This window comes from Blastocystis hominis, assembly GCF_000151665.1.
Source record: "Blastocystis hominis, Singapore isolate B (sub-type 7) whole genome shotgun sequence assembly, scaffold_19".
Lineage (NCBI taxonomy): Eukaryota > Bigyra > Opalinata > Blastocystidae > Blastocystis > Blastocystis hominis.
In genome coordinates, this window is record NW_013171826.1 from 269,063 (window position 1) to 281,383 (window position 12,321).

The 12,321-nt window shown below is 51.5% G+C and overlaps 5 protein-coding genes across 5 annotated transcripts; 4 read left to right on the plus strand and 1 right to left on the minus strand.

Moving 5' to 3' along the window:
• Positions 1 to 387: 387 nt before the first annotated feature.
• GSBLH_T00002360001 (uncharacterized protein) lies at positions 388 to 1,368 on the plus strand (the record flags this gene model as incomplete). The annotated part of the gene is made up of 6 exons (XM_013040907.1): positions 388 to 510; positions 544 to 694; positions 724 to 810; positions 839 to 1,000; positions 1,031 to 1,174; positions 1,205 to 1,368. 6 exons carry the CDS (start codon positions 388 to 390, stop codon positions 1,366 to 1,368), a joined length of 831 nt encoding a protein of 276 aa, XP_012896361.1.
• Positions 1,369 to 2,089: 721 nt separating this feature from the next.
• On the plus strand, positions 2,090 to 4,387 carry GSBLH_T00002361001 (uncharacterized protein; the record flags this gene model as incomplete). The annotated part of the gene is made up of 2 exons (XM_013040908.1): positions 2,090 to 2,371; positions 2,405 to 4,387. 2 exons carry the CDS (start codon positions 2,090 to 2,092, stop codon positions 4,385 to 4,387), a joined length of 2,265 nt encoding a protein of 754 aa, XP_012896362.1.
• Positions 4,388 to 4,900: 513 nt separating this feature from the next.
• On the plus strand, positions 4,901 to 5,855 carry GSBLH_T00006437001 (uncharacterized protein; the record flags this gene model as incomplete). Its single annotated transcript, XM_013040909.1, has 2 exons — positions 4,901 to 5,741; positions 5,800 to 5,855. The coding sequence occupies 2 exons, from the start codon at positions 4,901 to 4,903 to the stop codon at positions 5,853 to 5,855; spliced, it is 897 nt and encodes a 298-aa protein (XP_012896363.1).
• Positions 5,856 to 6,342: 487 nt separating this feature from the next.
• Positions 6,343 to 7,240, plus strand: GSBLH_T00006438001 (uncharacterized protein; the record flags this gene model as incomplete). Its single annotated transcript, XM_013040910.1, has 2 exons — positions 6,343 to 6,588; positions 6,626 to 7,240. 2 exons carry the CDS (start codon positions 6,343 to 6,345, stop codon positions 7,238 to 7,240), a joined length of 861 nt encoding a protein of 286 aa, XP_012896364.1.
• A 25-nt stretch (positions 7,241 to 7,265) lies between these two features.
• Positions 7,266 to 9,342, minus strand: GSBLH_T00002362001 (uncharacterized protein; the record flags this gene model as incomplete). The annotated part of the gene is made up of 4 exons (XM_013040911.1): positions 7,266 to 8,819; positions 8,858 to 8,977; positions 9,008 to 9,249; positions 9,282 to 9,342. 4 exons carry the CDS (start codon positions 9,340 to 9,342, stop codon positions 7,266 to 7,268), a joined length of 1,977 nt encoding a protein of 658 aa, XP_012896365.1.
• Positions 9,343 to 12,321: the final 2,979 nt, after the last annotated feature.

Genomic DNA, 12,321 nt, shown 5'->3' on the forward strand with positions numbered 1-12,321 from the left:
CCGTAGGGCAATGGAATACACCAAATATAAGAACTTTCGGTGGGGTCGACGTAAATATGAATCAACGTACTTTCAGCGCGAGACCCGACGATTTGAATATCAAATGTTTGGACTGTAAAAAGCAAAGATAAAACAAAAAGAAGCGTTTGTATCTACCCATTACCTAGAAGGTCAAGTGGTACGTTTCTGCGTGTCATTCTGCACTTTGATATAATGATAACATCCACGGTTTGGGATTTGGATTCAGGGAAGGCGAAGATTTGGGGATATGCTTTCCAGAATGATAGGCTAGACAGCTACTTCCTTGATTCACCCGATAGGAAAGTATCATCTCAATTCCAGTGAAGAATCTGAACAGAATATCCGCACATATCTTTTTTCAAGAAAATGGAAAGTGAAGACTCCTTTGAAATGATGAAGCGACTGATGCTCGAAAGAAGAAGCGTCAGGAAATATCTCAACAAGGAAATCCCTATTGAGGAATTGAAGGAAGTGATCTCCCTGGCGCAGGTATCAGATGAGAGATGGCGAGCTATCCACTAGAGAGCCCCTTCCTCCATGAATACCCAACCCTTTAAGGTTATTGTCGTGCATACACCCGAAGACAAGGCAAAACTCGGAAAACTGTCTCTCCTGAATAACGAGCGTATTATTAACGCTGCTTCCGCTACTTTAATTGTGTGCTGTGATTTAGGTTTGGGAAGCTCCTCTCTTTAAGACTAGATCCCGCCCATAGTGCCCATGAGCTGACTGAGCTTTCCCTTGCCCATGGAGTGCCCAAAGAAGAAGCCGAGATGGCCGAGCGAATTCGTACCATTTTCTCTTTATTTGCAACTAGTTCCCGTCTTCCTGAAGAAGGAAACCTTTTTTACCCGCATGAAGGAAGCTTTCACTGGAACTGGCTACAAGGGTGAGCCGAACTCCATCGAGGGCTGGGCTTACAAGAACTCTGCGTTCTTTATGCAGCAGTTCGTGATGCTGGCTCAGAGCAAGGGTTGGGGTAGGATTAATCATGGGCGGTGAGAATAAGGAACGCTGTACATGGGCGGATTCGACGCTCCCAGCATAATGAAGGCCTTCGGAATCCCGAAAACTTACGACGTGTGCTGCCTGATTTCTGTAGGGTATCCGGACAATTCCGAGAAGTACCATGAGCATGCCCGCTATCCTCCTCGTAAGATTGAGAGCGCGTTGTGACGAGTAGAGCAAGTGATCTTTGAAAACGAATTTGGAAAGCCCATGGAGACGCCGATTCACCAAGTGGTTCCGGATCATTTTTGGATGAGCGCTTATGATTGTTTGTTGGACAGACTCTATGGGGTTGTATATTGCAGAAGAATTGGGTGGAGTGGAGTATTTGGCGGGTGAAGCATTGTTGTTTCTAACTCGGATACATTTTTGTAGTAATATCCTTTTGGGGTAGTCTTTTGTATGGAATATATAAATGACCTATCTGTTTGGTTTCGTTCGTTCGATTGACTTGCAGGTGGATGAAGACGTATTAACGGAAATTGAAAAGCAAGCAGCGGAGGAGAGGTGCAAGATCCCAAATCACTCATCCACGAATTCGAGTAGTCAAGTGAATTCAAAAGGAACGACAAATTGGCCGATTATCGGAAGTGGAGCGAAGAAGCCACTCTATTCTGGTCAAAAAGACACATGGGAATGTCCAAACTGTAAATGGTCAAATCGTGTGTCATCCTTACATTGTGAACTCTGCTCATTTGCTCGTCCTACCATTCCAGAAGCTGCTCCTGTGGCGAGTCCTGAAAAAACAGCGCGCGTGCCCCAACCAAATCGTAATTACAGTACACACCTCTCCTCGCGTAACTCTCCAGATTGGAAAGAAAGCCTGCAGCAACACAGCATGTCTAGCAACATCGCTCCCGCCTCCCTAATCTCCACTCCTTCCAAACCCTCCAGAACCATCCTCTCTTCCGATCCAATCATTTCCGCTTCTTTTTCTTTTTCTTCTGCTTCTGCTGCTCCTTCTCCTTCCACTCCCAGCACGCGACGTCGCAGCAGCATCTTCGCCTCCTCCCAAAACCTCATCTCCTCCTCCGGCTTTCCTCTTCTCGACCCCGAAACAATGAAGACCTACATGTTTCCACGTTTCCACGCACCCCTGATCGATAGCTATCCCACCAATTATCCCATTCGAGAGTATCAATACGCCATTGTGTCCACCGCTCTGCTTCGAAACACGCTCGTTTCGCTTCCCACCGGTCTGGGCAAGACGTTCATCGCTGCTGTCGTCATGTATAACTTCTATCGATGGTTCCCCGCGGGAAAGGTCGTGTTTATGGCGCCAACAAAGCCGCTGGTGACGCAGCAGATCGGTGCGTGCTATGATATCGTCGGCATTCCTCACGTTTGCGTTGCCAAAGAGCGGAATAAGCGATAGTCCGAATCGGCCGAGCTGCTTGGGAACCGTCCTGCGGAGGATCGTCGTCGTTTGTGGTCGACGAAACGCGTTTTCTACTGCACTCCGCAGATTTTGCAGAACGATTTGGCGAACGGCGTGGTGGATCCGAAGCTGATAACGTGTTTGGTCGTGGACGAATGCCACAAAGCGCAGAAACAGTACGCGTATGTGGTGGTGGTGCAGCGATTAATGCAGATTCATCATCATTTCCGAGTGTTGGGGTTGAGTGCGACGCCCGGGCAGGACATCGAATCGATCCAGAGCGTGATTAATAATCTGGACATCAACACGATTTGTCTGCGAACGCGCGAAGACCCTGACGTTCGGAAATACTTGAAGGAAGTGCTCGAAGAGGAGATTGTGGTCAAGCTCAACGCGCGTTATCAGAAAATGATCGATGAATGGATGGGGTTCGTGCTGAATCCGCTCATGCGATTGAATAATTTGGGGTTGTTGCCCGAACGAAACCCGCGAAAGGTCAACAAGATGATGCTTCTCGATCTCCAGAGCCGGATTATCAGCGGAAAAGTGTCCGGAGTGAGCGGGCCGCGCCGAATGGAAGCTCTCAACGACATCAAATTGCTGATGAGCATGACGCAGGCATCTGCGGTGCTGTCGACGTACGGAGTCGGCGCGTTCGTGGAGGTTTGGATTGCTCAAACACATCATTTCCAGACGCTAGGCGTGATGTTTCAAGAAACCGCCGTCGAGAAACCGAATCCTGCGAAGGTGCAGTTGGTCACGTCCTCCAAATTCAAAGAGTACTACAACCGAATCTTCCAGGGCGTGCAGAAAATGGAGTACGTCCACCCGAAGCTCGAGCGTCTTCGCGAGTTTCTGATCGATCATTTTCGACGAAACGCGGCGGCGGGACGCGAAACGCGCGTGATTGTGTTTGCTCAGTATCGCAGCTCGGTGCAGGAGATCCTCAACTTTCTGCGAGGCGAGAAGATGATTCGAGCCACTGCGTTTGTGGGACAGCAGAAGCGGAACACGGACGTGGCGATGGTGGGTGAAGACGGCGAGCCGACCGCAGAACACTTGTATCCCGACGAAATCGTTCCGAATACCGCGCATCGAACGATCTCGTCGTATTTTGGGGGTCGCGAGTCGCTGCCTGCGGTCACTTCGGTGCCGTTTATTCAAGTGAACGGACAGTCGCAGAAGCAGCAACAGGAGATTCTGCGTGACTTTAAAGCGGGGAAGTTTAACGTGCTGGTCGCGACGTGCATCGCGGAGGAAGGACTGGATATCGGAGAAGTGGATTTGTTGGTGTGTTATGAGGGAATTTCCTCCTCGACGCGCCTGCTGCAGCGGAAGGGAAGAACGGGAAGAAAGCGATCTGGACGCGTAGTGATGCTTCTCACGGAAGGAGCGGAGTATCAGAAGCATCGGCGAAGTCTCCAGAAGTACACGGCGATCACGAAAACGCTGAAGACGCGCGGAGATTTGCTTCGGTTCTGTCCTCACATGGACACGCTGTTTACGAGTGGGTTTCATCCGGAATGCGTGAAGGAATCGCTGCACATCTCAGAGTTTCATTACAGTCAGATCGGCGGACACACGCCGAAGAAGCGAAGCCGGACGGTGAATCATTACGTGATGAGTGATGAGAGAAAGCGAAGAGAGAATTCGTGGTGGGAGTCGGCGCAGGGAAAGGAGCTGACGTCGCTGTTATTGCGAGGAACGATCGATGTGTCGTTGGCGATGCGGAAAGCGGAGGGGAGCGGAGAAGAGAAGGAGAATCGATGGGGCGTGTGGCTTCGAATGAAATCGTTTATTGAAGGCGAGAAGTGGAAAGAGGCGTATCCGGAATCGCTGACCGGAACGTGGCTTTTGGATGAGAAATCGATTCATCGGAGCGTTTGGGTTGGTGAGTGGGTTCATGGAATAGTTGCCGAGTTATTCCGGAAATGCGGAGAATCGGCAGAGCCGCCGAACGATGGAATCGCTGCTGAATGAGATCATGAACACGTCGATTTCTTCGGGGAGCGATGACTTCGAATCGATGGACGAAAAGTGGGTTTCATTGTGGAGTGAATGAGGGGTAGAATGCCTCCGATCGAAAGTGTGTTGGATAGTGTGAAACGCAGAGCGGACGAAGCGTTGATGAATCGAAAGAATGGAGTGGAGGAAGAATCGAGACCCAGTGGGATGGAGGAGAAACGACGCAAAGTGGAGGAAAGGAAAGGAGAGGAAGTGAGTGAGATTATTGACATTTCGGAGGATGATGAATCGGCAGAGTTGAGTAGTTGTTCTGAAAATGTGAATCCATTGGTGAATGAAAATGGAAAAGAAAATGGAAATGAGACGAAATTGAATCATCAAAATGAAATGAGTGAAATAAGTGAAATGAGTGAAATGAGTGAAATAAGTGAGATTGAAAATGATTCCAGTGAATCAGAGAATGATTTTCTGGTGAGGGCAAAACCGATCGCAAATCAACTGAATCAACAGAATGAATCAGAGAATGAAATGAATGCGCCGAATTCATCAAGCGATTCAGACGATAAACCGCTCATTGAATTGAAGCCCTCCTCCATTCAATCCCATCCAATCCATCAACAAGCCAATCATGTATCGGATTCGGAATCCAGTGAATCGGATAACGAGCCGTTAGTGAAGCCGCCATCCACAACTCTCCAATCCAATCGTCCCCTCCAATCGAACAAAAACGATTCAAAGAACGAGCTTTTGCCCTCGAAACCCATTTCATCTCACCCAACACCCAGCGAAAGCGACAGTTCCGAAGACGAACCCATTCTAGCGCTCTCCTCTTCCATTCTTCCTCTTTCCTCTTCTGTCCCCTCCACTTCTCCTCCCCAACTCATTCCTCCTCCTCAACCCACAACCAAAAACCCGCTTCCAAATGAGCCAATCGTTCTCGGCGATGACAAGTCAACCTCCTCCGATTCCGATGATTTCCCGATCGTTCCTCCTTCAGCCAATCCTCCCAAAACGTCAATCAACCCAAGAGAAGCTTCTGCGAATCTTCCCAAGCCTTCCTTGCCTCCTTTGGAGAATTCCACGGTTTCCCCTTTGACCGTTTCGGCGGTTTCAGCGGTTTCAGCGGCTCCGAAGCCGGTTTGTCGAGATGGAACGAATACTTCAAGTTCGAATTCTTCGCTTCTGATTCCCGTGTTTCGCTCGACGTTGGAATCGCAGCAGCATCCACTGCCCGATCTCGCTGGAGAATTCGATTATCCCGCGGTGAAACCGCCTCCATTGAGTCGAGAAGTGATCAATGAGTTGTTTCCACGAAGCAAAATGGAGAAACAAGGCGTGGAGAATGCGGTTTCGAAGGTTGTGGAGAGGAGTAGCGTGGTGTGTCCGCTTTGTTTGGCGCTCTGCGAAGACGCGGAGAGTCTGCGAAGACATATTAACACGGCGTGTGCGATGTTACCAGCTCCGATTCAAACCATGGCAGTGAATTCAAAACTCAACGAATCGACTCGATTCGACTTCCACAGAAACCAAACGCCCATTCAATCGCCATTGCGAAATAGAAATCAAACGCCTATTCAATCTCCTTTGAGAAACAAGCAAATACCCGTTCAATCGCCATTCAAAGGCAATCAGACGCCGATTCAATCGCCTCTTCGCGCGGCCTTGGCGCCCATTCGATGTCCGCCATCCTCAGGAAACCATGCGATGCTTTCTCCTCGTGCAGAGCAAGCTCCCATCGTTCCCAATGCTGTTTCGACTTCGACTAAAGCAGCGAGTTCCAATTCCAATTCTAATTCTAATTTTAATTCCAATTCTAATTCTAATTCTAATTCCAATTCCAATTCTAATGCCGCCACAATTTCAGCTTCGGTTACTCCGATCAACGCCGTTTCGACTGTTCCTCCTCCTGCACAACCGACATTGACTTCGATTCCGCACTCTGCAGACGCGATCAAGCAAGAAGTGAAGGAATGCTCTTCGATCTCGCTGGTCACAAACTCCACGATCAACGGCAGCGATCTAGGCATCAACCTCGAGGACTTAGACCTCTTCGAAAAGGAACTCGCGGCGAACGCAGAGCCCTCCCCACCAGTCTGCTCGATCTGCAGAGATGCATCACAGGACGAAAACAACCCGCTTCTCTGCTGCCAGTCCTGCAAAGTCCTCGTTCACGCCAGCTGCTACGGTCTCTCGGTTCCTCCTTCGTCTGCCTGGAAGTGCGACGTAGCTTTCCTCTCTCTGAATCATCGTTAGAACTGCGCTGCCGGACTTCCTTCTGTGGTTTGTGGCTTGTGCGGGCGAGAAGGAGGCGGAATGAAGCTGAGCGTGGACGGAATCTGGGTGCACATCGCCTGTGTGACGTGGAATCCGAGCCTCCTCTTTCAGAACATCGACACCATGCAGCCCTGCGAGATTCGTCCCGTTCTGAACGCGAAGGGGAAGCAGAGCTGTGCGGTGTGCGGGAAGACGGTCGGCGTTCCGGTGAAGTGCTGCGAGCCTGCGTGCTCGAAGTATTATCACATAACGTGCGCGCAGGACGCCGGGTGTCTGCTGGACGCGATGGCGACGAACGAAGGCGTGGTTTTCACGCTTTCCTGCAAGACGCATGCGAGCGAAAAGGCGGAGGAAGGGACGGGGAAGGAAGCGATCGCGGAGCGAGAAATGGAGGAGCTGGAGGAAGAACTGAAGGATATTGATTGGGACGAAGTGCAGGCGTTCGGGGAGGAGTTTGACGCGAGTGCAACGAAGCGGAATGGGGAGAGGAACGAAAGTCCAGCGAAGCGAGTGAATCAAATGGGGAATCCACACTCCCGTGTTTGTTTGAATCCCTCGATGGCGCTTTGTCCGATTCACGATGCGTGTTTCTGATTCAACAAACAATCGAGTACGCAATTTATTCGTCATCCTCATCATATTCCTCTTCCTCCTCCTCGTCGTCATCCTCTTCCTCCTCTTCCTCGTCATCATCCTCATCGTCGTCATCGTCGTCATCGTCGTCATCATCGTCATCGTCATCGTCATCATCGTCATCATCATCATCGTCGTCGTCTTCATCCTCATCGTCATCGTCCTCCTCTCTATTCTCGTGGATCTCCGCCTTGCGTACGAACTGATCCGGGTTCTTCTGATAGATGACTGCCAGCGTGGACAGATTGGCAATCAGCAGATCCAGCAGCGACGACTCCACGCCCTCCGCCGTATCGCTGATCACCGGGTGCTCCGCCAGCACGATCTCCGCGGCCGTCTCCGGGTCCTGCGACAGCAATCGCCAGTAGATGTAGCCGCGATCGCGGAGATCGGGATCATCGCAGTTCTGCGTGACGGTGTTGAGGATGTCCTTGACGAGGTCCTTGGACTCGTTGGGCTTCTGCAGGAACAGCTTCACCGTGGCGGTGAGCAGCGAGAGCTGCACGTTGATCGGCTCGTCGTCGAAGCCGTCCAGGAAGGTCTCCAGCAGCTCTTCGGAGTTGTCGATGCGGTCCGCGTACTCTCCGATGATCCAGATCATCGCGGACTTGGCCTCGGGCTCGTCGAGCGTGTCCAGATTCTGGCAGAGCGTGCCGATGATCGACTCGTACTTGTTCGGATAGCGACGGAAGATATCGCGGATCACGATGATCGCCTCCTGCACCACGTAGTTCGTCTTCTCCTGGATCAGGCTCAGCAGCGCCTTCACGCAGCGCTCCGACACCTTCTCCAAGCGGATGGCCAGACGGCCGATCGAGCGCACCGCCTTGCGGATCACCTCCACATCGACTTCCTGGGCGTAGCCCTTGAACTCGGTGAGCACCTGCTCGATGTTCCGCTCGGTGGCCAGCTTCACCATGATGTCCATCTTCTCCTTCTTCACGTAGATCGGGTCGTTGTACTTGCAGAAGAACACGCGGATCTCCGTCTGCAGCACGTCCGGACGCTTCTGCACCACCAGGTTGATGTTGCGCAGCGACACGAACTGGATCTCGGGGTGCTCGCTGGACAGCAGAGTCACCAGTGGCGGGCCCATCTTGCGGACCAGCGATCGGATGCTGTCCTGTCTCGTGATGTGCTCCATGTACACCATGATCACTTTGATTGCGCTCAGCACCACCGCCGTGTTGCTGTGGTTCAGACGGGCCTGGATTCGCTCGATGATCGCCTCCGCCTCGCGCTCGTCGCGCGGCTCGTAGCGCGCCAAGCAGTCCAGAATGTACACCTGGCCCCACTCCGTGCATTCCGTCAGCGCCACCATCAGCTTCTGCAGCATCGACGTCGAGATCTTCAGCACCTCGCGCGGAGAGTTGTCCTGGATCTCGCACAGCGCGGCGATCGCGTTCGCAACCACAGCGGAGTTCTCATCGGAGATCATGTCGTGCAGAGACTCGATGAAGCCCTGCTCCTCCACCAGCGTGGGGCTCACATCGTACAGCTTGCAGATACACATGGCAGCGGTCTTGCGCACGTACGGATCCTACGCATTAGCAACCACACCCAAAACGAAAAACGTACAGGATCGGTGATGCTGGTACGCAGAGGCTCCGTCAGGTATTCAGAAATACGCTCGACGTGGATGCAACCCATGGTACGCACAGCCAGAGCACGAATCAAAGGATTCTGATCAGCAGCATCCTAAAAGTGAACTGGAACGACGAGACGTACACGAATGAAGGACTGCACGGCCAGAAGAGCCAGATCGGGCTGCTCATCGGCGTAGTTGATGAGGTACAGGTAGCAAAGCTTTCTCATCTCGATATCTCCCTGCTGCATACAGTTGATGACATCAATGAAAAGATCAGAGACGTTCTTATCGATAGTCATCAAGGCAATGACCTTCTTCAAAGCGTCCTTTTTCTCATCGACGCTGTTGGAGGCAAGCTGCTGCTTCAGCTCATTTACTTCTTCTACAAATTAGGCGACCCAAAAGGAATCGAACCTTTCTTGTTATCTCCAAAGAATTTGCTGGTAGTCTGAGTGACCTTCTTGATAATATCCATGATTTATATATAGAAGACCTCTTGATCCAAGAATAATGAACAGAATCCAGAAATGAAGTACGACATACAAATGATTATAGATATAACCCTGTGTTAGGGGGACGACACGCAAACGCAAAATGAATCTAATCCCTCCTAGACTCTTAGGGAGTATGGAGATATTGAATCGTGTACCCACTACACCCACAGCATTTTTCAACAATCATTTTACACTGTCTACCAATAGTGTCGTCAAATATCTGCCCTCCGTAGAGGACATTCTGGAGCACATTTTGGCTCGTAGATTTGGATAATGAGCGTGATGAAAAGATTCGGAAAATACGTTGAAAGATATTAGTCTAGTGATAGACAATGGATTGCTGCAACGAGCGGGAGTGATTATCGATAATAGGCAAATTCGGAAAGTCTTGACCTTTCCGGGGAATAAAGTGTTCTATGAGTTTACTGTAGTAGGAGTAGGAGTAGGAGTAGGAGTAGTTTTATCTTCATGTGATTGCTTAGAGGAAGGAGAGAGGCGAAGAAGTGCACTATTGTCTCCGACATCACTGTACGTGTCCTGAATTCAAGGCGAATCTAACGAAGAATAATTCAATACAAATGGTGAGGGATGGGAGTGGTATTTTGAAAGTTAGTGCGAGCATTTACTGGCAATTGCCCTGTGTGAAAATATGAATATCAGTATTCCGGAAAGAAAGGTTCATTTGGTGGATGTTGTTAACTCGTTCTGAAATGCATTTTCAGTGTTTACTCTATTTGTTTTTTAAAAATGGATGGGAATAGGAATCTTGTGCATGTCTAAATAACAATTCAAAATAGCAGAGCATGTTGTATTTTGATTATTCCTCTTACTAGTATTCTTTGGTGGGAACTGGAACATTGGCCAGGCATTCAGAGAAGTAAGACAACATGGATATCGATACATTAATGGTAACTCTGTCTCATTTACCACCTGTACTCATGGGTCGTGATTTCTGAGCAAATAGTCAATTAAGGATAAAATACCAAATCTAACAGACTTTACACGCGCAGTAGATAACGCAGTTTGTCTTTTGGAAGCTCGCGCCACCAAGCAATCCGCCAACACGAATCTGAGGACGTCCGAGTCGTTTTGCATCTGAATCGGTTATTTTTAGAGGCAATTTGTCGTCAAGCGGTCTTTCTTCCCCTGGACATTGCGCCAATGAACTATCCAAGGTAATTCGAAGTATTCGTCGGCTCTACCTGTGCTTTTGTGACCTATTCGATATGTTGGAGAACTGTGTGGACACGATCGATATTTCAAAGAAGAAGGCGATCTACCTCCAAATAGAACCATCCGTTGTTTTGATAAAGGCACTCTTTTTCAAAGTCGTCTAATGCGTAGAATTCTCTTGCAGACATAGAAAAGAACCACTCCGACCGCCTCTCCCAAGAAGGAATCCGCTTTGCCTACGACGAAGTCTACGCCGCTCTCGATGCGTTCGTCTCCTCGGTGAACAACGAGCGCCTTCTGCTCGAAGAGAAGAAAGCCCTTCCCCACCACCCCAACATCCTCCTCATCCTGACCTCGGGCCTCTCCAACAAGGAGGTCGAGGCCTCCATTCGCCGCTACATTCCATGCAGCGACATTTTCCCTTGCGACGACCATCCCCTTGTTATCCCCTCCTTCCCTGAGTCCGACCTCAGCGGCAGCTACATCCGACCCTCCTCTCCCGGCCTTCTCGACTGGGAGACCGACTCCCTCAACGGAGAAACCGTGGAACCGAGCTCTCCGGACCGCTCCAACCGCTCCAACCGCTCCGCGAGTCCGTCCATCGGGCAGCCGGTCCAGTTCCCGAACCTGGCGCACTTCGCTCGCTCCTCCACGATCTTCCACCACCACTACACCGCAGCCGGCGGCGAGTGTCCAGGCCGCGCCACGCTGCTCACGGGGCAGCTCCCGCCGATCCACGGCGTGCGGACGTCGCTGGAGAAGCAGGGAATCCGCGGCGAGCTGAAGATCGACGAGGTCCCGACGCTGGGCCACTACCTGAACGCAGTGGGGTACGACGTGGTGTACAAGGGGGAGTGGGGCCTCAGCGAGGTGCAGGCCATGCAGGAGCACCCGCTCTTGGAGCTGCTGGGCGTGGATCGGAGCGATGAGGACCTGCAGCCGTACGGGTTCACGGAGTGGGAGTCGCACGACGACGCGAGCTGGTACGAGCGATGCATCAAGATCACGACGGACGCGGTGGAGTGCATTCGCCGCCGCGAGAGCGTGATGAGCTCGGAGAGCATGCGGGGGAGCTGCCCGCCGCCGTGGGCGCTGGTGGTGAGCTATCCGGACATCATGCCGCGCGTGGAGAACGAGGGAAACTGGCAGATGGTGGTGCGAGAGAACGATTTATCTCCGATCCACGGGTCCTGGGCCGATTTCTCGATTCTGCAGAAGGAAAATCGGTCGTTGGGACTCACGGGGTCGCTCTCCTGCTCGAATTTGCATCGATTGGGCGCGGAGAATGACGACTCGTGCGCCTCGCCGCTCTATTCGTCTTCGCCTACATCCTTCAAGCCGTCCTTCGCATCGACCTCGTCTTCCGATCAAGACACGCCACGCGTGCAGAAACACTATCGCGATTATTGTTCCCAAGTGGCTTCTCCCGATTCCTCCTTCAGCAAAAACTACCACTCCCAAGTCGCCAAACTGGACAATCTTCTGGGCGAATTGCTCCAAGAAGTTCTGCGGAGCGATGCGTCCAACACGCTCATTCTCTTCACCTCCACCACCGGCAATCTCGTCGGCGACCACGGGCTCTGGGGCAGTTGCTACTGCGGCTACGAAGGCGCTATCCAGGTTCCCTTCATCCTCCACTTGCCTCAGCGATTCAACAGTCAGCGCGCGATGCTTCGCGACGAGCTCGCGCGGATGACGTCCTCGATCGACGTGCTTCCGACGCTCTTGTCCCTCGCGGGCGTGGATGTGATCGAGACGCAGAAACGGCTTCGGATCACACATAAGAA